The 25444-nt window shown below is 41.8% G+C and overlaps 1 protein-coding gene across 2 annotated transcripts in view; it reads right to left on the reverse strand.

Annotated features, from left to right (window-relative positions):
* gpsm2 (G protein signaling modulator 2) overlaps positions 1-22606 on the reverse strand; it is an 83635-nt gene extending 61029 nt beyond the window's left edge. The window contains exons 1-2 of one of the 2 annotated variants that reach the window (XM_041208832.1): positions 22327-22606; positions 10036-10335 (exon numbers count right to left, since the gene is read on the reverse strand). In XM_041208832.1, coding sequence (XP_041064766.1) covers positions 10036-10094 — 59 coding nt within the window. In that variant the 5' untranslated portion in view covers positions 10095-10335; positions 22327-22606. Of the gene's footprint in view, positions 1-10035; positions 10336-22171; positions 22250-22326 lie in introns of those variants that run through there. The other variant, XM_041208833.1, reaches the window with a different exon arrangement.
* Positions 22607-25444: the final 2838 nt, after the last annotated feature.

The following is a 25444-nucleotide window of genomic DNA, read 5'->3' on the forward strand; positions in this document are numbered from 1 at the left end:
CTGGGAGGGCAAGTCTGCGGGGCAGTAGGCCCCGCATTTCTCAGACAAGGGCTTCGCTGCCCTCCTGAAAGAGGTGGCAGTGCGGAGAGAATTCCTTGTCCCCAGGGATAGGAGGAAGCCCCTCGCACCTCACCAAAAAGGCCTGGGAGGAGGTGGAACCACAGTCAGCGCACATGGGTACAGTGCCAGAAGCTCTTAAACGATCTCCAGCAACTGGGAAGGGTGAGCACCATGTTGGCATGGGTCACTTTGTAAAGCAGTTCAGAGCTGCCCATCCCCCATGGGCCTCAAGAGGTATTAGAGTGTGAGTGGCAAATGTCAACGAGGCAGTATCTGGGCAAGAGGGTGCCTTGCAGCTCCAGAGTCATGAATCGGCTGAGCCCTACGAGGTATTCCTCAGGAGAGGTTGGCCAGGCTGCAATGGCACAGCAGGTAGAGTGGACTAATCAATGCTCCTCTACCCTTTCAGGAGAAAACATCCCATAACAATGCAGAGGTTACGTACTGGCGGGGAACCGCCACACCTACTAATCCTCACTAATTATGAGCAGGAGGCCCTGGAACTGGAGAAGCATTATGCACCTAGGTCAAGCAGCTGCGGAGAAGTTCTGGTGCCACAGGGAGGTGAGTGTGCAGTGCACTGAGGTGAGAATGTCAGCAATTGCAACTATTCCCCTTGTTACTCCTTTAGGCTCACCACCCAACCTTCAGGATGAGGAGCATGAAGGCCCACCCCTGACCCCTGAGGACAGCACCGATCAAAACACACCTGTGTCACACCCACCAGCACAGGTACCAGCACCTCAGCGGACATTAGATCACTGGCTACTATCTTGGTGCACATTGGTGAGGGCACTCCACAAACGCTTGAGGTGCAGGCGGAGGCAGATAGTGGCCAAGGCGCCGGCTGAGGACCAGGAGAATGCTCAGTCGATGGCTAATGATGTGCCTCTGGAGTCGTCCATGAGGCAGCAGATGCTGGACATACAGCAGGGTTTGTGGCAGGATCTAGCGGAGATACATGAGGGAATGCGTGCCATGTCTCCGTTGTGGAGGAGTCCATGCAGAGCATGAGCAACGCAATAGCCCTCATTGCCGAACGCACTGCCTCCTCTATGGAGAGAGTGGTGAATCTCATGGAGAGGCTCCTCCAGGAGCTCAATCAGGGCTGCCTGGGGATGCACTCAGGCCTGCATGCCCCCACACCGGCAATGACCTCAGGAAGTCAGTGTCAGCGCGGCAGGTAGATTGGACACCCAGTATCCCAGCTTGGTGCCCATCCATCAATGGTGAGCAGGGAGATCCAGAGTGGCCTCACATTGGCGCGCGAGCTGCCTGTCATCTCTGCGGGCTCCTATCAGGGTGCTCCAGATGAAGGCAGCAGCTCCTCTGCCAGTGATCGTGGCATCCGATGAGGCTGCGGTGACTGGGGAGATGCCAGCCATGGCACTGGCTGCTCCCTCCCAGGCAGGGCCAGCACAGGCTCCATGGGCCAAAGGATGCCCAAAGTAATCAAGGCCAACAGGACAGCAGAGTGAGCAGGCTGTCTCCAATACCAGTGCCAGCAAGGGGGGAGCACCTAGACGTAGCACCCACAAGCAAAAACTTAAAGTAGCTTAATCAGAACACAGCCTGATCATAGGTGATATTTGTGGGTTTTCCATTCAGTGTTTATTGGTGTGATGGAAAACACCTGTCAATGCTAATTTGTAGAATGTATGCCAGGCACCATTTAATTAAATGTGTTCTTGTGCAACTAGCCTCTGGATGCTTTATTTGTTCTGCAGGTGCAGGGCGAGCCAAGATGTTACGATGGACGTGTTTCTTCTTAAACTTTATTCAAAAAGTGTATGTTGATTGAGTATGGAGCCTGTAGCCCTGGCATGTGGTGGTGGCTCTTATTTGGTAGACTCACTCAAGTTCTGTCGAAGGGTCATGAGGACTCGAAACATCAACTCTTTTCTTCTCCGCCGATGCTGCCAGACCTGCTGAGTTTTTCCAGGTAATTCTGTTTTTGTTTTGTAGCTGAAGGAGCATTGGATCAAATCGTCCCAGGTGTTCCTGCCTCTCTGGAGGTTGCCCAGGTCAGCATCTATACCCTCAGTGTTCTCCTGACCGTGCTCATCCTCTGACTCACTACTGGGCTCATTGTCTGTTGACTGAGCAGCTGCGTCAAGATCTTCTTCCTCCACTGCATCCCCCTTTTCCAGTGCTAGGTTGTGGAAGGCGCAGCATGCAACCACTATCAGTGACACACGATCTGGGGGGTAGTGGAGTGTGGGGCGCACTCCATTCGGGGGCCCAAATGGTCCAGGCATCAGAAGCGCATCTTAAGGCGACCTTTGGTTCTCTCTACCACCGCCCTTGCGGAGGCATGGTTCTTGTTGTACTGCTGCTCGGCCTCTGTTCTTGGGTGGTGGAGAGGCATCATGAGTCATCTTTTCATGGGATAGCCCTGGTCACCCAGCAGCCATCCATCCCGTCGGGCTGGAGCGATAAAGCGCCTCAGCACCTGGGAGTGTCACAGGATATAAGCGTCATGGGGGCTGCCAGGGTACATTGCACAGACATGCAGACGCCGCATCCAGCAGACACAGCCACAGACACGATCATGGAGTGGAAGCCCTTTCTGTTGACGAAGGCACCCGGCTCACTCACTGGCGCCTTGATAGAACCATAGAACACTGCAGCACAGAAAAACAGGCCATTTGGTCCTTCTAGTCTGTGCCAAAATATTATTCGGCTAGTCCCATTGACCTGCACCCAGTCCAGAACCCTCCAGACCTCTCCCATCCATGTATCTATCCAATTTATTCTTAAATCTTAATAGTGAGCCCGCATTTACCACGTCAGATGGCAGCTCGTTCCATACTCCCGCCACTCTCTGAATGAAGAAGTTCCCCCTAATGTTTCCCCTAAACCTTTCCTCTTTCACCCTAAAGCCATGTCCTCACGTGTTTATCTCACCTAATCTAAGTGGAAAGAGCCTACTCGCATTTACTCTGTCTATATCCCTCATAATTTTATAAACTTCTATCAAATCTCCCCTCATTCTTCTATGCTCCAAGGAATAAAGTCCTAACCTGTTTAATCTTTCCCTGTAACTCAACTCCTGAAGACCCGGCAACATCCTAATAAATCTTCTCTGCACTCTTTCAATCTTACTGATATCCTTCCTGTAGTTAGGCGACCAGAACTGCACAAAATACTCCAAAGTTGGCCTCACCAATGTCTTGTACAACCTCACCATAACATCCCAACTCCTATACTCAATACTTTGATTTATGAAGGCCAGTATGCCAAAAGCTTTCTTTACAACCCTGTCTACCTGTGACACCACTTTCAGGGAATTATGTATCTGAACTCCCAGATCCCTTTGTTCCTCCGCACTCCTCGGTGCCCTATCATTTACTAGGTATGTCCTACCTTGGTTTGTCCTTCCAAAATGCAACACCTCACACTTTTCTGCATTAAATTCCATCTGCCATTTTCTGGCCCATTTTTCCAGTTGGTCAAGATCCCTGTGCAAGCTTTGAAAGCCTTCCTCACTGTCCACAACGCCACCAATCTTAGTGTCATCAGCAAACTTGCTGATCCAATTTACCACATTATCATCCAGATCATTGATATAAACAACAAACAACAATGGTCCCAGCACAGATCCCTGAGGCACACTACTAGTCACAGGCCTCCAGTCTGAGAAGCAATCATCCACTATCACTCTCTGTCTTCTCCTACACAGCCAATTTCGAATCCAGTTTACAATCTCTCCATGGATACCAAGCGTTTGAACCTTCTGAACTAACCTCCCATGTGGGACCTTGTCAAAGGCCTTACTAAAGTCCATGTAGACAACATCCACAGCCTTTCCTTCATCTACTTTCTTGGTAACCTCCTCGAAAAACTTTACAAGGTTCGTTAAACACGACCTACCATGCACAAAGCCAGGCTGACTATCCTTAATCAGCCCTTGGCTGTCCAAATAATTGTATATCCGATCTCTCAGAACACCTTCCAATAATTTACCTACTACTGACGTCAGGCTCACTGGCCTGTAATTACCTGGTTTACTTTTGGAGCCTTTTTTAAACAACGGAACAACATGAGCTACCCTCCAATCCTCCGGCACCTCACCCGTGGCTAAGGACATTTTAAATATTTCTGCCGGGGCCCCTGCAGTTTCTACACAAGTCTCCCTCAAGGTCTGAGGGAATATCATGTCAGGCCCGGGGGAATTATCTACCTTTATTCGCTGTAAGGCAGCAAGCATCTCCTCCTCTTTAATCTCTATATGTTCCATGACACTACTGCTTGTTTCCCTTCCTTCCTTATACACTATGCCAGTTTCCTGAGTAAATACTGATGCAAAAAAACTGTTTAAGATCTCCCCCATCTCGTGAGGCTCCACACATAGACGACCACTCTGATCTTCAGGGGGACCAATTGTGTCCCTTACTATCCTTTTACTCTTAATATACTTGTAGAAACCCTTTGGGTTTACCTTCACATTATCTGCCAAAGCAACCTCATGTCTTCTTTTTGCCTTCCTGATTTCCTTCTTTAGTATTTTCTTACATTTTCTATACAAGTATCTCATTTGCTCCTTGTTGCCTACACCTGCTAGACATCTCTCCTTCTTAACCAGATCGCCAATATCCCTTGAAAACCAAGGTTCTCTATGCCTGTTAACTTTGCCATTAATCCTGACAGGAACATGCAAACTCTGCACTCTCAAAATTTCGCCTTTGAATGCCTTCCACTTAGTGAACACATCCTTGCCAGAAAACAACTTATCCCAATCTACTCTTCCTAGATCCTTTCTCATTTCCACAAAATTGGCCTTTCTCCAATTTAGAATCTCAACTCGAGGACCAGACCCATCCTTATCCATAATTAACTTAAAACTAATGACATTGTGGTCACTGGACCCAAAATGTTAGCCTACATATACCTCTGTCACCTGACCTGTCTGGTTCCCTAACAGAAGATTAAGTATTGCATCCTCTCTCGTTGGTACCTCTATATATTGATTTAGAAAACTTTCCTGAACACATTTGACAAACTCCAAGCCATCCAGCCCTTTTACAGTATGGGAGTCCCAGTCAATATGTGGAAAGTTAAAATCTCCTATTATCGCAACTTTGTTTCTTACATCGGTCTGCTATCTCTCTACAGATTTGCTCCTCCAATTCTCTAACTATTGGGCGGTCTATAATACAACCCAATTAGTGTGGTCACACCTTTCCCGTTCCTCAGCTCCATCCATATGGCCTCTGTAGATGAGCCCTCCGGGCTGTCCTGTCTACGCACAGCTGTGATATTTTCCCTGACTAGTAATGCCATTCCTCCCACTTTCATCCCTCCCCCTCTATCACATCCGAAACAACGGAACCCAGATACATTGAGCTGCCAGTCCTGCCCCTCCTGCAACCAAGTCTCACTAATAGCAATAATGTAGTAATCCCACGTGCCAATCCACGCCCAAATCCACGCCCTAAGCTCATCTGCCTTACCGACAATACTCCTTGCATTGAAATAGATGCACAGAGAACATTTCTATCACATACAAACCTTTGATTTCTGTCAATACATGCATTCCTTGCTTGACCTTTATCCTTCTCCACCTCACTATCTGCTCTAACACTCTGGTTCCCCTCCCCCTGCAAATCTGGTTTAAACCCCCCAGAGCAGCACTAGCAAACTTACCCGCAAGGATGTTAGTCCCCCTCCAGTTCAGGTGCAAACCGTCCCATCGGAACAGGTCCCACCTTCCCTGGAACAGAGCCCAATTGTCCAGAAACATGAAGCCCTCCTTCCTGCACCATCTCCTTAGCCACGTATTTAGCTGCATTATCTTCCTATTTCTAGCCTCATGCCTAGATGGCCACATGCATGCAGTAGATTGCATCCTGGACGTGGGGGAACCCAGCAATCACTGCAAAGCTCTGGTTCACTCTGCCTGGCTGGCTGGCCTCATCCGTACGGTAGTGAATCAAAGTCAATGCACACCTGAACAGAGCATCTGTCACCAGCTTGATGCAACTGTAGACAGCTGATTGGGAGACTCCACACAGTACTCCACACTCCAACTGAGCCCTGGAAAGAGCCGGGAACATAGGCCACTGTGGCCTTCAGCATCACTGGCACGGGGTGTCCACTCACACAGTCGGAGCTGATCCTCTGACAAACGGAGGTCACTGTCTCCCTTGAGAGGCGGAGCCTCCTTTGGCATTGCACCTCAGACATATTGGGGTAGCTACATCACTGCCTGTAAACCCTGGCAGCAGGAAAATGGTGTCTTCTGCAGCCCCTTCAGCCTTGGACTTCCTGTGGGAGGAGAGGCGCAGGGCCAACAGGTCGCTCCACTGCAGGCTGAATAGGAACATCTGGCCTCCTCCCCATTTTGGCCCTCTCTTCTTCCTCAGAGGATGTGCCTCCAGCAGAGACCACAATCTCTATTACCAGGGTAAGGGAAGGCCGTCTGCTATCTGGAAGGCCCAAGTGATATGAATCCTCCAGGGACCTGGAAAACAACAGTGAGTCCTGAACTAAAGCCTCTTATTTCTGTCAAAGCAGCTCCAAAGTGAAATGGTGATGTCCGGCTCACACAAGCAACCAACAAGTTATACCCAAAACTACAAACTACTCGCATTTACAAGCTCACTGACCCCTCTTATTCTGCCCATGGATGAGGTTTTTGAAACTGTGGCCTGCCCAGCTGCCTGTTTAGCCTGTGAGACGGCCTGAAAATCGCACTGGCTACATAATCTCAGACAATTGGTGTTTCAAGGGCCTTAACTGGCCACTTAACTAATGGCAGGCGCACCTCTATTTCATCGCGAAATATCGCGTAAGTGCGCACTGATGTCGGCACACTCGGCTGACGTCAACACATTTTATTTCACGCTCAGGCATGTCAGGTGCAAGCTTGCACACTGAGCTAAAAACTCGGGCCCATGTTTGAGTGGATGAGAGTTCCATTGCAAACAGGCCCCCTCCAAAAACTTGAAGGTTGAGTCCAATTCTCAGACTTTCTGCAGCATTTCTAACTTCTGGAAGTGTGCCAATAATGCTTGCACAAATTTCAGGAGAGTCTTTCATTTCCCTCAATTCCCCATGATGCAGCCCAAGCAACCCACTGCTAGTTTTGGAGTATCAATTCCCTGAAATTGCTAGATAGCATTCCACCTGCCACCCCCTGGAGGAAAGCACTGATCTCAATCAGCACTTTGCCAAAATAGCATGGCATACAATCAAAGACTATAAATGTGGCTTAAAGAGCCAGTGTTTCAAAATCATGATGGAATGTTCTAATTTAATTTTAATACGGGTCAAGTACATGGGCTAGTTTGCAATCCAAGCTGTTGAATGTCAACACTCAATTCCACCAACACAATGGATACTAAACCATCACTCAACAGCTCAAAAGACTACTGTTGTCAGATATTGCAGGCAAAAACAAATTTCAGCAAAGTTGGGTGAAGCTACCTTACTGCAAAATCTACAGCCAAATCTGTTGTTTTTGCTTTGTTGAAAAAAAAATTCTAAATCAGTGTGATTATAGTGCTGCTTTGAAGGTGACATGAATTAAAAAGGTGTTTCAAATTGCAATCCCAATTCATGTATTCAAACTTACACACATAAAGTGCAGCATCTTTGGCTTCCATGTAGAGCAAAGGACACCAAATTAAGAGTTAATCTTCACCCGTTTACACCATTAAATCAAACAGATTGAGCTTTTCTTTGAAGAAAACAAATTGCACCTAATATTAAAAAAAAATTGGAGCTATGCAGAATGGAGTTTCAACAGAATAAAAAAAACTGTCAAAAAATGACTAGTGCCATCCTCATTTAGATTAGTGCACCAAAATACTAGTATGAGTGAAGTGGGTATAATCAGAGCTCTCGGCATTAACAAAAGAGGCTCTAATTATAGCTATACTTCTTTGTTCCTTTTCAGAAAGATGAATATCACTCGATCAAGGGTGTGAAAGACAAAATCAATCTCTAAAGGCTTACCACTCAAACATAAGAGGCCGAATTAATGCCTCACCTTTGTAGAGTTTCAATTCACCATTTTTCTTAGCCAGCAGATGTAACAAAGCCACTAATTTATTTGCTTAACTAGAAATGTTCATCGCTGTGCCAAGCGAGGAACAATGTTCATATTAATGCAATTCCTTTAGACAAGTTGATAAAACTATAATAGAGGCAATGCCAAAACAGACAAATCACTAGTTGGGCCACAGTTTTATATTGGCCCAAATCTTCCAATACCCAGAGCTGCAAAACCTGAACTTGAGTCCATGATGTGCATTGGAACACTGCAGAAGTCATGATGTACACACATATTTTGAGATTGCCTGGGAAGTTTTCCAATATCCAACGCTCTGGACCTTCTGCAAATACCTCAGACATTCAGCACAGGCCTGGAGACGTGGGCCAGATATGCAGAACTTACCTGGGTAAACGTAGAAAATAGGAGCAGGAATAGGCCATTCGGCCCTTCAAGTCTGCTCTGCCATTCATTATGATCATGGCTGATCATCCAACTCAATAGCCTGCTCCCACTTTCTCCCCATATCTTTTGATCCCTTTCATCCCAAGAGCTATATCTAACTCCTTCTTGAAAACATACAATATTTTGGCCTCAACTACTTTCACTGGTTGTGAATTCCACAGGCTCACCACTCTCTGGGTGAAGAAATTTTTCCTCATCTCAGTCCTAACTTAGTAGTCCTTACCTAGTAATTTTTTTGCTGATTAACACTTGGTCTAACTCAGAGATTAGCCAGCATAATTTAACTGAGCATTAGAACCCACTCCCCCAACTCTACTCTCTCTCCCACTACCACCCCCAACCCAGCAACCCCCCTCAAATTTGGTTCCCCTCCCTATCCCCTTGCCAACTGACCCAACCTACTTCTAACTCGTCGCTTCCCAAATGCTGAGCTGATTTTTCATTTCAGCTGGGGGGACAGGATAATCTGAACTAAGGTTGTCTTCCTCTCTTCATCTGTCTTTTATTTCGCTCGTCAGACTTACCCTGGACAGGCTGCACTGGTCCATTTCATTGCAGCCTGGATTGGAAGTCCCGGCTGAAAATGGGCAGTATTGAAAGGGTGCAGAAAGATTCACGAGCAGCAACAATGTACCCAGCATTATCATTGACCAGAAGATCTGGGCCAATGTGTCCAATTCCAGGTCTTTAGAAAGAACAAGATTTTACCAGAAATGAGACACTTTAGATGAAGGACAGACTACAGAAACTGTGGCCCTTGGTGGTAAAACAAGATGGAAAAATAATAAGGGGATACAGTCATCTCTCACAATGTGCACAGGGTGACTGGGACAAGTATGCAGAGATAAATCAGTTTAAGTTTTAAAATGATACATTGTCCTTATTAATGTCCAAATTTCTAAAAGGCAAATTACAATGGATGCTGGAAATCTGAAATATAAACAGTAAATGCTGGAATGCTTATGCAAATGTCATATTGTAATTACACCCACCTGCAAAACCTCCACTGACAGGATGGTGTAGTTACAGCATGAGTTTACCTAGGTTGTTTTCATTATAAATATTGGGTGCGGGCGGTGGCAGCACAGTGGAGGGATACTGAAATTTAATATGTGGAAGATCATCTTGTATTTTTGTTGAAATTATGCAACCTTAAAAATAAAACAATAATTTATAGGATTGGTGCCATACGCAAGATAGATTTATAGTTTCTCTCTCTGCCAAGCCATTTCAGGAGATATTTAAATCATGGGGGAAATAAAAGGGAAGAGAAACTGAGAGGAATGGGAAAAAAAAATTAAGAAGGGGGAATTGTATTTTAGGACCAATTGTACACTTTTACAATAAGAGATACAAGATTCTGTTTAAAGGCAGGGCTTTAAAAAAAAAACACTGCTAAGTTATGAGGCAAATATTTTATTGTTTTATCATAATAGATCATAAATTGAATGAAAATATTCAAATCAAATTTATACAATTTACTAGTGATCCCAAAAATGGAAAAAAAGTCCTACCTGTAGCGAATATGATAGGGGTGTTCACGCAGACCAACTAAAATATCATTTGCATCCATTCAGTTGCATTATATGACAATGCTAAACATATCCACTGTAGGCTCCAGAAGAATACCAATTCCTCTTTTAATTTAAGAAAATTCAAGATCTAGGCTTCATAAGTATGATAGTTTTGGGAATGCTGATTACATGCTAAGCTCTTGCTTCAATGTTCTTCTTCAGAACTATGAAAAATTGTTTCAGCTCACAAAAGGTCTTGTGATTTCTTGTAACGGTGGCCCCAGTTCCTTCAACTGTAATCTGAAAAAGGAAACAAAAGAATGTTTGCATAAATAAACCTACAGCTCATATACATAACCCTTAATAACTGCCAGCAAATAAAAACATCAATGACTAAAATGAAGACAGGAATTTCATGTAATCACGGAAATTTTATCAAGTAATAACAGCAAAACCTTCACTTGTTTTAAGGGTTCCTATGAAAAGCTCTGGAATTTTATTCTTCTCTCATTTAAAAAGGGTAATCACAGTTGTCCTAAAAATGACAAGTATCCTAGAAGTGACAATACAGCAAAACAAAATTCTCTGCAATAGCCTATTGTAGTTGCAGTGATATGCTGCAGAAACTTACACAACTTTGTATGTTGGATTTCATTCCTTAAGTTTCTACCAACTCAATAGGAAGTTCATCCTAAAGATTTATTTTGTTCTGCTTAACCCATGCTTTAAATTATAGTTAGATGAAGAATAATGATAGTTAGAATTTTTATGGTACGAAACCAAGGCACTTTCTCTGATAAGCATCAAGTAAAGTTTTCAAAATATAAGAATGGAAAATTGAACCAAACTAGACAATTTATTTCTACTAGTAGTAAAGTAACTCTGGCAACCATATAGATTTAAACGTGCAGTCATTTCTTTAATATATATTTAAATGTTACTGCCAAAATTATGCTGACTTATTTTTTCATTTAAGAGACTGATTCATTCAAACGTCAATTAGATTCAGCTCGTTTCAGTTGATTTTTTCCCCTGTTTTAAAGACAAAAGCACATATGCATTGATTACAACAAGCTGCCAAATATGAAATTTATCCAACGTATTATTTGTTAAAGGCAGTCATGAAGTATACCAAGCATAAAACTGGATTGATTTTTCTTTTCTTCACTGACCATTGTATTGTCTGCAGAGAGCAGGAGGATATAATCAAATAGACATAGGTGTATGGACACAGCAAGTTTACTTGGATAGGTTTCTACATAAAGATCTGGTAGCATGCATTACTTCATCATATCTGCAGTTTATATTATGTCATATCTCATCAAACACAAAGCCGACACAAGTTAAAAACACTCATACAAAACATTTCAAAGCATGTTCTTATGAATTATGCATCATGACTATGATAATAAAATGGAAAACTTAATCATTTCAGTAGGGCTCAGTAGTTTTGGATTGCATTTCATAATTGGAAAAAGGGCCTTTCCACTTATCTGTTTGAAACATTTCAATTTGCAATCCCATTCTACCTAATTAGTGGAATTGCAGTTTGGCCAATTTACATGACAAGATAGGCTGAGAGTTAGATGATGCCTTGGAAAAACAGTGAGAAAATGATTCCAAATATTTACGAACAAGGGGTTAAAGGACACTTCAACTCCAGTACAAGAGAAATGCCAGCATATTTCAGGAGTTAAAAGAAAAACAATCCATATGCCATGTGTCAGCACCTTTGCTGAAAATATAATCAGCTTTACATGTAACCTCTTGTTAGGAACATCTGTCAAATTGTCAGCTTAAAAGCAGGATTATAATGGTGGAGGGACCGAATTAAAAATGTTCAGCAGAAATAGCTTACAAACAAATGGGAAGATAGTCAAGTTAAAGGAATACAAAAGAGTAGTATTCATTACATGGTTCCCACGGTAATCACCGTTTCCTATATGAACATTAGTTCATATTTCTTGCATTGGTCACAAACTAGTGACTATTTACTTCTAACTGCCACTGCTTGTTTCACAGTAATTATTTCCATCTCTCTCTTTCATTCAGTTTCGCTTTATGCTCAAATAGTTTTTTCCAAAAAATAGACTTTATTCATAAAATATCTGAAAGAGCATTACAAAACATTTCTAAATCACTATCACAAAAAGTGCAATCAGATTCAACTTTTACACATGGGACACGAGGTATTTCAATACAATCAATGAATATTACAATCATTTCAATATGGTCATTACAGACAGAGCAATGGTATTAGAGTTATCAACATACATCATGTTGCACTCTGAGGTGCTTTATGCTCAAATATCATCATCAGGTTGTCTTGGATTCTTTTGGTAAATCTGCCATTCCCTCCAAATCATTTTTTCCCTCTGTTGGCTTCTCTCTTCCTAGTCCTCCTCCTCACCCCAGCAGCAGGTGGGGATGGTGGCCGGGGGGGGGGGGGGGGGGGGGGGCGTTTGGTGTCAGGGACTGAGTAGGAATGCACTTCTGCTCTGTGTCAGGTGGACTACTTAGGTCGGTGAATTAATAGCATTTGATAGCAATATCACAAGGGGAACAATCTAGAAAGCAGACTTCCAAACCTACAGTATTTTCTTGTATTTGCATAGAAACAATTGAAAACTGTTCTATCACTGGTAACAGCCAAGGGTTGATTCAGCGCCATTCGTTCACAAACTTTGGGTACAACATTTTAATGTCAAAATTAGATAAATTTAGTACTGATTTTGGAAAATTAGCAAGTGATCAAAACAATTCTTGGGGCTATAATTGGGTCATTTGAAACACAGAATTTCATATTAAATTGTACTTGGACAGCAAGTAACTCTGCTACACATGTTTAAAAATTTCAAGCAGAAAGACAAAATTTGTTGCTTACTTCATAATCTAATGGTTTCTCTGCTCAAAAGAATTGGAATTATAATCAGAACTAGTAAGCAATAGGATGATTATATTACAGTTAGCAAAATATTAAATCAAGGAACATAAGTCTGTATCCTACCCACTCAGTTGTCATGTAACTATCATATTTTTCATATTACTGTAGGCTTATGGTTGAGAGTGTGGATTATTCTGTTTGTATGACTGATTTAATTAGAATAGAAATAATTAGACTAAAAGATTGGAATTATCAAAAGAGTAGGTGTAAAGCAGACTTTTGAAATGGAGATGGATAAGCTGGGATGAGGGTTCTACAGATAGGCTGTGAATGAAATTTGCATTTTTATATAAGTGAAGGGGTTGTTTGATTTTCAAAGGGATGGTGTAATGTTTACAACTCGCAAGATACGAGAGGCAAAGCAATAAGTTTATTTTTATATTATGGGGAAAGTAAATTTCCAAAGATATGTAGAACAATGGGACTTTACATATTAAAGAGAGAAACATATAAAGGATGGAAGACTATGTGGGAGTGGACATGTAAAATCTTGAAAGGTACACCATGTGAAACAGGCTTGGATGAAGCCTCTGGCCACTCAGAAGAAGTGCTGCTTCAGTAACTAAAGTGTGTTAAAAAGCTTTTGGAATTCCAGTGTACTTCAAGTGGGTGTTGTGGTAACCTTGCTGGATTGCCTATTTAAATTTAAAATCTATTTTGGACTGTTGCTTTCAAGGGGGTGTGTAGTTGGGAGTCAAGGAAATTTTGGATTTATTATAATATTAAGTAACGGTAATCTTATGTATGCGTTTGAATTCTTTTCTTAATAAATACTTCAATTTAGTTTTTAAAATCTCTAAAGGTGTTAGAGGACTCATTATTTCTGAATCCAGTGCACAAATCTTCTAGTAATAAATACAACTTGAAAACCCATTGTGACAGCATGGCCAAGTTTCCCCTGTGGATTTGGTGCGCCAGGCACATACCACCCGCCACATCATAACAGAATTAACAGATTAAAATGTGTATTTCAAAATACAGGTTAACTTTTACAATTCTGAACCTACAGCAAAATGCCTGCTGAGCTTTTGAGGTCATGGAAATATGTGTTCTAGCCCACTGTGCTAAACACTATCTGCACACAAATATGGTTAATCTTGATTCCAAAACCATGTAATATAACAGAAAAGGGTTTGGAAGTAATTGTTATAGCAATGCTCATCAAGCAGAAATTCCATTCGTAAACCAACAACATAATAGATGATCTAATCATAAGACGCAGGAGCAGAGGTAGACCATTCGGCCCATTAAGTCTGCTCCACCATTCAATGAGATCATGGCTAATCTGATAATCCTCAATTCCACTTTCCTGCGTTTTCCCCATAACCCTTTATCCCCTTACTGATTAAAATAAGACCATAAGATGTAAGAGCATATACTTCGACACATAAAAATGGATTATGCTAAATTAGCACATGAAATGATATGGAATTCTTCATAAGTTCTAGCATCAAGAGGAAATCATTATATATTAGAGCAGGCTTGCTGTAGCATGAATCAACATACAAACACTTTCTACAACCCATTTAGTTAGCCACTATTTTGTAATGAGTTTTATCAAGAATTTAGCCTGGAATTACTTAAGTAAATGTCAATGCAGAAATACATAATTTGCACAATGAATTCCTCCTTATTTTAAATGGAAGTATTAACCCATTTATTGTCAAATAGTGGAAAGAGGAATCTGATATGTCACATCAATCATTCATGTGATAGCACCAGTCACATTAATTTCCAGGCTTTTGTTACCAAATGCAACAGCTAAATAGATTGTAAAGAAAACAAAAGGGATCCAAAGAACACCAGCATTTTTAACACCAATGAAACAACACTATCCAAGTTAAAATTTTAGCACCTTGCTTTCTGAAGAGAAAAGTAAACTTAATTCAAAATTCTGGGTTGTAACTGCAATATTTTCTTGTCAAGCCAAATAAATTTGGATCCACCTCTAGAGCATGGACCACTAAAAATGCAAGCTGAATGAAGTGCAGGGAAATTGTGCTAAAACATTAAAAGTCAAATTACAAGAAAGTGTTGGCTCTAATGGATCCACAATGAAACAGTTCAAAATATTTCCAATTCCATACAGGTACTGACCATTGTGTGGTGTGGTTTTATTTCAAATGTCCTGCACGACTGACCTTAGTTAAAATTGGGTTTTAAAATCTGCCAACAATTAAAGAAGTATCAACTCTCAATGAAACAAATGATTGGCCTTGAATGGGTGTGGATGCTTTTTCTGGACACTAGAACAGCATTGATAAAGGAGAAGTGTTTGGCCAACCCACTCAACAGGCATATTAAAATGGAGGTTCTGGGCTGCATTCTGCCATATCTGGTCTTGTCAAATATAGAAATGTCCAACCTTGTTCTCTTTGTATCAGAGCTAATTGGGTCAACTAACAAAGAATTGCAACATAATCTGACAATCAAGTCTAGCTTGACTAGAGTTACTGTTGACCAGCTCAAGTCCCTTAATTTACAGAAGTAGCCTTAAGGTATTAGAAGTAGGGGTTTGGATTCAAACTGTAAATCGCCAATGACAAAACAAAGACAAAAATTCTTAAATTTATGAAAACAGCCAGAACCCCATCCCCTTCAAAATATGAAAAAAATTTCAACTTACAGCAAAAAAATTCTCAAATAAAATTCCATGCTCCATTAAAATGTTCAGCTTTCTACATCTGTTCCTTTGTAGGCTCCAAATAAAAAAAACACTACACTCATTCGACAGTCTTGCATCTTCATTACACCATTTTAGACAAAAACACATTTGGGTCAGGACCACAAGCAACAATAAAAGGGGCCCAAAATATTGCGAATGTGCAAACATAGAAGAGAAAATTTAATGACAGCACATGCAAATAAAGTGAGTTCAAGTCCCCAGAAATCATGCTGATGTTGTACTGTGCTCTGGGCAAGCAAGACCTAAAGTACTACAATCAGTTTTATTCACTGCACCTCAAGAAACCACCCAAGCCCAGTGGACAATACCGAGAACAACAATGAATCTGGCGTTATAAAATAAAAGCCATGGCTACCTAAGTGAAGGCTCTTCAAACCTGAAGATATATCTCCTAAACGGACTTCACAGCAATAAGCAAAATATTGATTTCTTATTGCTAGACACACCAAGGAAACAGGGTAAATTGGTATAGATTCAGGGGCTGATTGGCAAGGTTAGAACAGAACAGGGAAGAATTTATTTTACACAATCACAAACAGCTAGAGCAGATTTTCAGGGGTCAATGAGATTACAACAATGGAAACAGCTAGAACTTGTTAAGGAGGTAAGGTTGTTATTTTGGAAGAACAAGATTAAAAAGGATCATCTTCACCTGAACCCATCTTGTGATCTTGTAAATGTTAAATCCAAAAGATCCAACACATCAACAATACAAGTTTTTTTTGAAAATGGAGGCCAGAAATTATCTTTGGCTTGGTAAACACATTGGGGCTGTAGTACCACTGAATAGCTTCTACATAAATGCTGGCTGAAGAGCTTGTGTTATAACTACTGTTGTACCAAATGATAGGTATGATAATTACCAACATGACAGTTAGATATAGTCCTTTGAAGCACAAGTCTGTGCCCAGGATCTGAAGAAAATTTTACATTGTGTAACAGAGCAGCAAGAGGGCTAATTGGCATAGCTTCTTTTAAGGTTGCACATAGTTGGGCTAAAGGAGTAGCCTCCTCCAATTCTAGTCTTTAAAGGATTTTAGAAGCTTTTTCTATTACTTTTGTAATAGAGGAAAGGAATTGTATTAATATGGTGCTTTTCACAACCTCAGGACAGCCAATGAAGTGCAATCACCACTGTAAAATAGGAAACACAGCCAGGACCCACAAGCCAACAATGAGATAATGACCAGGTAATCTGTTTTACTGATGTTGTTGAGGGGGTAAACATTAGACAGGATACATGGTTTATTCCCCTTCTCAGAATACAGAGATAGGATATTTACATACACCAGAGGGCAAATAAATCTAGATTTATAATCTCATCCAAAAGGCAGTACCTCTAGCGCTGCAACTCTCCCTCAGTACCGCACTGAAGTGTCAGCCTAGATTATGTACATGAATCTGGAGAAGGACTTGAACTCACAATCTTCTGACTTAGAGCAGTGAGTGCTACTGACTGAACTTAGGCTGACAATGCATTCAGTTGCTAGTTGCTTGTAAATATATTTGTACCTCGTTACTTCAGGTAACTTATTTATTGAATAATCTGCATGACAGTGACAGGTTGATAACAATTAAATAAGATTACCATGGCATAGTTTTAACACTGCTCACATTACAGAGGATGTACAGCACCAACAGATTATTTGGTCCAACTGGTCTATGCCAGTATTCATGCTGCTTTCAATCCACTGCATCTATCCCTATCAACATAACCTTCTATTCCTTTCTCCCTCATGTGTGCATAGGGCTTTCATTTAAATGGATTAATATGGTGGTAACAAATTCCAGATTCTCATCACTCTTTGGGTAATCTTCTGAAATTTTGATTAGGTTTATCTGTACATTTATGACCCCTAGTTTTGATCTCCCCAGAGAGGAAACATTTTCTCTACATCTTCCCAATCAAACACTTTCATAATTTTAACGGCAGGTCACATCTCAGGCTTCTTTTTTCTAGAAAAAGAAAGTCCCAGCTTGTTCTATGTTTCTCAGTTAGTGTATCCTGTCCGCTTTGCTATGAGGATTCACCTCAGGCTTCTCTTTTCTAGAGAAGACAGCCCCAGCTCATTCTGTGTTTCCCATCAAGTATATCCATTCAGCTTTGGTAACATTCTTTTCTGCACCTTCTCCAGTGATTCCATCTTTTTCATAATATGGAGACTATGCACAGTACTCCAGGTTGTGATCTAACCAAGGTTCAATACAAGGCTAACATAAATTTCTCTGTTTAATTTGATCCATCTAGAAATTAATTTTCAATTTTTAAGTCCAAATTGTTTACGTAAATTGTGAATAGCGGTTCCAGCTCTAAGTTCTGACAATCCAGCATCAGTTCTGACAAAGGACATGGTCCTGAAATGTTGGGCTAGATTTTATGGCCACCCCCACCCCACAGGGCAGGTTGGCATAAAATATGTCAGGTAGTTAGCCCACCACCTTCTAGTCCACCCCCAAACCAGTCTCCATAATACCGGAGACGAGATGGTAAGGTCCCCCCTAGACCATCCACCCTTAAGCCTATTGAGGGTCTTTAAGTGGACAATTAATGGCCACTTAAAGTCCTCAATCGGCCTCCACTGCCATAATATAGTGGGCAGTAGCAGACGGCGAGAATGGGAAGGCCTTTTTTTTTAAATAAACAAATTTGATGAAAAGGTGGGAAGGAGTGGGGTACATCATTTGGTGCCCTTTGTGTATCAGTGGCACCACACCATTCCTGCCCCCCCCACCCAAAGATGCTACCCTTCTTTTAGACTCCCACCTGTCCTCCAAAACTCAGCCCCCATTCCCCCCTCCCTAGGGCGACCAATCACTCCCTGCCCAAAAAGCCCAGGACTTACCTAGGTCCCATGTGCATCCTTGATCTTTGTGGGCCTCCTCGTAGTCCCAGTAGCACCCACTGAGTTCTGGTGCTGCTAACCAATTAGATCGGTTAGTAGATCTAGAGGGTGGAACTTTCTCCCGCTGAGGGGTGGAAGCCACACACTGAGCTTGTTTAGACCACCTGAAGTCTGTTATCACTGCATGGTAGCCTTATTTAAAGTCAGTCAGTCAGTCAGTGGGAACAGACTTTTCTTCCAGGGGGTGGGCAAGCAGTATGCCCCATCCCCCCCTAAAATCCAGTCCATTAACTGTTTTTCTTTCCACACGACGCTGCCTGACCTGCTGAGTGTTTCCAGCATTTTCTGTTTTTATACCTGCACCGATTGTTGTAGGACACTAATTCCCATCTTTTGTTAAAATTCCTTTTCCCTTGACTCCACATTTTCTGATCTTAGCCATGAGTACACTATCACCAGTAGTTTTCACATTTTCGATAAATAAATAAGAATTTTGAATAAAGCAGATGAAGAAATTCTTGAAAAATTAGTTGTTACTTAAGAGGTTACTCAATCTTAACGTTATTTTGACACTGAGTCAAATAAAGCTATTTCTTTGTTTGCTTTCTGGAACTGAAATTATTGAAGCATCAAATTCAGTGAGTAAGTTACCATCTTTCGGACAGCAATTTGCATGTGATACTGGTGGTTGCCATATGCTGCCCATTGGCACGTTTTAATTGTTGTACACTGCAGATCAGGTATATAGATGATCATGATGCTGAATAATGTTCATTGACAGAATAGTGTGATAGAGCTCAAATGTAATGCCAGAAAATGCTAATCTTTAAAAGAAAACTCTGCTACATTTACAATGCAAGCACTAGCAAAGTTTCACCAGTAAGATGATGAACAATGGCTCTTCAGTACAGTATTTACTGTATTACAGCTTTAATCATTCAGCAAGGTCACAATTTGCAAAAAAATGTAAAGTCTTACACTAAAAAATGCTTTGCATCATGATATAAAATTTAATACTAGGTTTGAAATAAATGAAAAATCTTTGATGAAAACTAAGTACAGCAAAGCAGAAAATCTGTTAGATAATTCCACTCAGAAGCAGCTACATTAAGGTGCATCTGTATTACAATAGCATGTACAAAGATCATATTCTTTACAGTGAATATTAAAGATTATCTTGTGTACACAACTTCAAAAGGTTACAAGGATCTTGATTCATATTAAAATCGTCTTTGATTAATTGCATTCTTTTTACTCTTGCTAAAATGACAATATTTCCACAACCGATAGGTTAATAGGGCCTATCAAAGAAGTACAAATTTCACTTTACAACAAATTTCATGTTAGATATTACCATACTGCACTTGGAACTATTGGATTGCCTTGGCCCAGGGCGTACAGTTACTTTGCCAATCAGGTAAAGAGAAGCCATAGTCCTTGACAGATTGTCTGATTTTCCACCCATTAATCTAAATGGACAGAAATTGAGTGGGGGGGGGGCGGGGGTGTGTGTGTGTGTGTGTGTGTGTGTGTGTGTGTGTGTGTGTGTGTGTGTGTGTGTAGGGGAAAGGAGAGGGCTCTTATGGGGGTTCAATCGTCTAAACTTGAATTTCTTATATAAACTGTGCCAGAGATGGGGGAAAGAAACCTCTAAGATAAAAGCAAAATGCTGTGGATACTGGAATTCTGAAACAAAAACAAAAATAGCTGGAAAAACTCAGCAGGTCTGACAGCATCTGTGGAGAGTAAGACAGAGTTAACGTTTCGAATCCATATGACTCTTCATCAGAACTAAAGAGAAATAGAAATGAGGTGATATATACGCTGTTTAAGGAGGTGGAGCTGGATAGAGGGCCAGTGACAGGTGGAGGCAAAGGAGAGATTACCAAAGATGTCATAGACAAAAGGGGCGTAGACGGTGGTATTAGCTAAAGGATACGCTAATGGTGATATTAAGGGTAGAAAGCAGGATGAGCAAGTGACAGATGGCCCTAGTGGGGGTGGGGTGGAAGGGATCGAAATAGGCTAAAAGGTGGAAATAAAACAATTGATGGAAATAAATGTTAAAATAATAGAAATAGGTGGGAAAATTAAAACAATATAATAATTATTAGAAAAAAGGGGATCGGAAAGGGGGTGGGGATGGGGATGGAGGAGAGAATTCATGATCTGAAGTTGTTGAACTCAGTGTTAAGTCCAGAAGGCTGTAAAGTGCCTAATCGGAAGATGAGGTGCTGTTCCTCTAGTTTGCGTTGAGCTTCACTGGAACATTGCAGCAACCAAGGACGGACAAATGGGCATGAGAGCAGGGTGGTGTGTTGAAATGGGAAGCGACAGGGTGGTCTGGGTCATGCTTGGGGACAGGCCAAAGGTGTTCCGCAAAGCGATCATTCCTTTAGTTAATATCATCAACGTCTACACCCCTTTGTCCTTTAGTCTATGACATCTCTGGCAATCTCTCCTTTGCCTCCACCTATCACTGGCCCTCTCTCCAGCTCCACTTGTCCCACCCTTAAACAGCTTATATTTCACCTCATTTCTATTTCTCAAGAGTTCTGGTGAAGAGTCATACGGACTCGAAACGTAAACTCTTGTCTTCCTCTCCGCAGATGGTCAGACCTGCTGAGTTTTTCCAGCTATTTTTGTTTAAGAAAAATAAAACCTGACACTTTTCGTCCACTTGTCATCATTTCCCCCCCCCCCATTTATAAATGTTTAAACATGGTGACGTTCAAAAATGCAATTTTGCGTTCTAATATTTCCTCAACAGCTTACCCTTCTGTACGAACTGTTATACAACTCATCACCTCCAACTCCAAAGTGAGAGCACTTGGGTTGGCGAGATCATCCTTCAGATTCCCGCACACACTTAAATGTTGTCAAGGTGCTGGGCAGTGATCATACTATCAACTCCTCCTATATACATCTGATTAGAAGACATCGCCTCCCCCTGCCTGAAGACCATCAGGCCCCCACCCAACGTCCAGCTACCATCGAGGACACCCACCTGGACTTTCTCCTTTCCCTCCTGTGCCTCCCTATCCCTTACTCCTCTCCTGTGAAAAAGAGGGGAGGTTATTTCAACCTTTCACCCCACCCTAGGGAGGAACTTTGTATAAAAAAAAAATGAATCCCCAATGCTAACTTCGAGCACGACGGGGTAATCTGATTAAAGATCACCTCCCCCCCACCCCCCCCCACCCCACAAGGAGTTTCAACAGCCGAATGGGTGCGTAGCATTAACACTGGTGCAGTCAACCACCAAGTCCAGGGTGAAGTCTTTGACCAACTTTCAGCCCGGCTTGGCTTGTTAAGTCCACGTTTAGCAAAGCGGCGCACCTTAAAAAGCCTCGCTTCCTTTCACTTACAAACAACGAACGACCCGAAAGCTCCAATGCTGAGAGAGAGAGAGAGAGAGAGAGACACCGGTGAAAAGCAAACTTACAAGGAGGAACTCGACTCGGATTAGACAGAAAAGGACAAGAAAGAGAAAGAGAGAGAGAGAGAGAGAGAATGGCGAAACACATGAGGGTCGCACTGAGCGGGGAAAAGTTAGACTGAAAAGGAGAGAGTGAGGAACAGAGGGGGGAGGAGGAGGAGAGACAAACAAGATGGTTGGGGGGGGGGGGGGGAAGAGTTAGGGTGGAGGGAGATGTTTCGTACCACTGTCACAATTCTTGTCTCCTGGAAGGGGCCTGGAGTACATTGGTGAGGGTGAGGGTGAGGGTGAGGGTGAGGCCGAGCCCCCCCCCCCCCCCCCCGAAAAGCTGATGCTAAAAACGGATCGAATCCGAAATCGCACTTCGACTGCGACGAACCTGGCTCCGAGTTAACGAACGAAGAAGGCGCCGTGTTTGAACTGACTGGCGAAGCCGGTGGAGATTGCAGCTTTGATCCTTTCATCAACTCAGTCTCCTCCCCACCACCCCCCGCCGTGACTGACCGGACTGACTGACTGACTGAGAGAAGCCTCGTTCTGTCCTAAGCTTTTAAATCCTCCCGGTGCTGGTGCTGGTGCTGCTGCTGCTGCTCACGCGCTCACTCCCCGGGCCGGGCTTTCTTGACAAGTTTTACAGTTGGGACGCTTGCCCTCCCCGCGAGCTCGCTCAGCCCTCGGCGGCGGTTACATAAATTAGGCAGATGAACGATCCCCGTGCTCTCCCATTGGCTCAAATTTGAATCGGGGCTCGGAGGGGCGGGGCTTGCTCCTTGTTGTTATGGGGACGGAAAAAACAGCGGCCCCGGCGGGAGGAAGTAGGAATACCTTGAATTTAGGCAATTTTCCTTTGAAAGGTAGTTCTGAATCTGCTTGCAACATCCGAAATCTGTTTCCACCCCCCCCCCCCCCACCCACCGATCGACCCTCCTTCCATTGGAAAATGTTCCTTTCTATCTGCTTTATTGTAATTGTGAAAACCTCTGTTGAATCTACCCTGAACCCTCTCTGCTCTCAAGGAGGACAATTCCAGCTTCTCTGTTTCTCCAGACAACTGAAGTCCCTCATATGGTACAAATGTAGTAAATCTCCTCTGCATCTCTCCCAAGGCCTTCCTAGAATGTTGTACAGTACCCAGGACTGGACGTAATTCTCAATCTTAGGTCTGACCAACGATTTATAAATGGCTAGCGTAACTTTGTGCTAGAAGCTGGGCTTCACCACAAAACTGGCAAGATCCCCAGGAAATCACAATTGTGAGTTTTGCTCATTGTGACTATTTGCAGGCCCTTGAGGAGCACCTAAGCATTAAGCGGGTTCCTTTGGGCACAAGGACGCTACTTTAAAAGCTTTTGAATGTATTTTTCTTTAAATTTACTAAGAAACCGACTACTGTCTCCCAATATAACCGCCAAATGGTTCTGTATATTTGTTAAAAGCTATTTTCCATTTTGTAAAATCCAATTACGCATAGGTGGAGAATTGATACTGTAATTAAAATGTTTCTTTTTGTGGTAAACCCATTTTCAATTGTATTAATCAAACTGTACCTAGTTACTACTCAAATACATTAAGAAAATTGTAAGACAAATTACGATATGCCTGATCATATTGGCTGTTGGCAAATTTTGCACATTGTCCTTTAGGGAAGGAAATCTGCTGTCCTTACCTGGCCTGGCCTACATGTGACTCCAGGCCCACAGCAATGTGGTTGACTTTTAAATACCCTCTGAACAAGGGCAATTAGGGATGAGCAATAAATGCTGGCCTAGCCAGTGACGCCCACATCCCATGAATGATTTTTTTTTTAATGTGCAAATCAGTTTGAGTGGAAACTTAAGGAAAAAACATGTTTCAAAAAAAGCATGATTTTCTGCTCAATTTGCAAAGGATCTTGTCAATGCAGAAACAACTGGCTAAGATACTTAAAATTTTCCCATCCATTTCTTTTAATATACTAGGGTGGAAACCATCAAATCCTAGTGATTTCATTCCTATTATTTTCTCCATTACCTTTTTCTTACTTATACTAAATCTAATGTGTTTCATCCCATGACTTATTTTTATGTTTTATTATTTTATCTTCTTCCTCTGCTGTGAAAATGGATACAAAATATTCACTTAACAAGTCCACTGTGTCCTTATTTTGCATTATGGTATCTAACGGACCCACATTTTTCTGCACCAGTTTCCTGTACTTTTCTATGAATATATTGATCAAAAAACTTTCCGGTTGGCTGTGATACTCCTTGCATGTTTATTTCATATTTCCTTTTGCCCTTATTTGTACTTTTTTCAATCTTGTTTTGGTTTAAAAGCACTCTGTTAGATTTTTTGATTCTTTGCAGTTGTGTAAGCCCTTTTTAATTTAGCTTGATAGAGTTGTCCCCAACCGAGTGTTACAGACTGGCACATTCCAAGGTCCAGGACTACGTGCTGAGGGACACAGTTAAGCTTGGGGCAGCCGCCACAAAAGCGCAATGGGGAAGGGTCGCTGCCTAAGACCTTTCTGCCATAGTATACTGAGGGCCTGGGGACTGTAAAGAGCCCCTCAGGCTGTACAGCTTAAAATGAACGTCTGCCAATGATTGTAATTTTCGTTTTTGTACTGATACACCTTGTGATTCAGGTTGTAAAAGTTGAACCTGATTGTATTTTTGTAATGGTGATATTGAAATGGTTCGAAATGTTTTCGAAGATATATGAATAAACTATATTTTTGCAAAAAAAAATGATACTGTTTCTTACCTCATTTGTTGGCCATGCATGATTAACTGCATGAGTGGAGCTTTTCTTTTGCCTTTTAGGGGTATGCATTGGTTTTGTATTGTACCAAAAGTGACTGAATATGCTCTCACTGCTTACTTCTAGTTTTATCTATTAACAGTCCAGTCTGATTTACCATGGTAAATTGGTTTCAGATCCTTTTGAAATTTGCCTTACTTAAATTCACTATGTTGATTTGTGACTCTCACTATTAAGGAAAAATTATGAGTCTTCTGAGGTCTCAGTGCTCACAATGCACATGTTTGATCTTGATTATGACAAATGAAACACACACACTCTTGTTCAGTTACACCTTATGAAGTAGAAAGTTAGGAAATCCATATCATAAATTGCTTAATCATATCAGTCACACTGATTATATTTATTCCTGTATGACTATTGTAAGAACCACCTATACCTTATAGGGCCATTTGATTATTCAATGAATTTTGGATTGCTTTTATCATTCTTGGTTACATTTCTGTTCCTGTTTTTGCATACCATTGGTGAAGATAGGTTCATCTGGCACGTTATCATATTATTCATCTCATTGTTCATTCAAGGGAGAAAATACTGATTTGCACACTCCTATATAAGATGTAAAATATATTTCAATGAGATTTTGTGTTAATTGAAAATACCTGTAAATTACGAGTGTTGAACTTTAACAATCTTTTAAAGCAATAGAGGGATGCTTCAGGGTACATTTTGAATTTAATTAGCAGTGCTTACAA

Source organism: Carcharodon carcharias, chromosome 16 (assembly GCF_017639515.1).
Source record: "Carcharodon carcharias isolate sCarCar2 chromosome 16, sCarCar2.pri, whole genome shotgun sequence".
In the NCBI taxonomy this organism is placed as follows: domain Eukaryota; kingdom Metazoa; phylum Chordata; class Chondrichthyes; order Lamniformes; family Lamnidae; genus Carcharodon; species Carcharodon carcharias.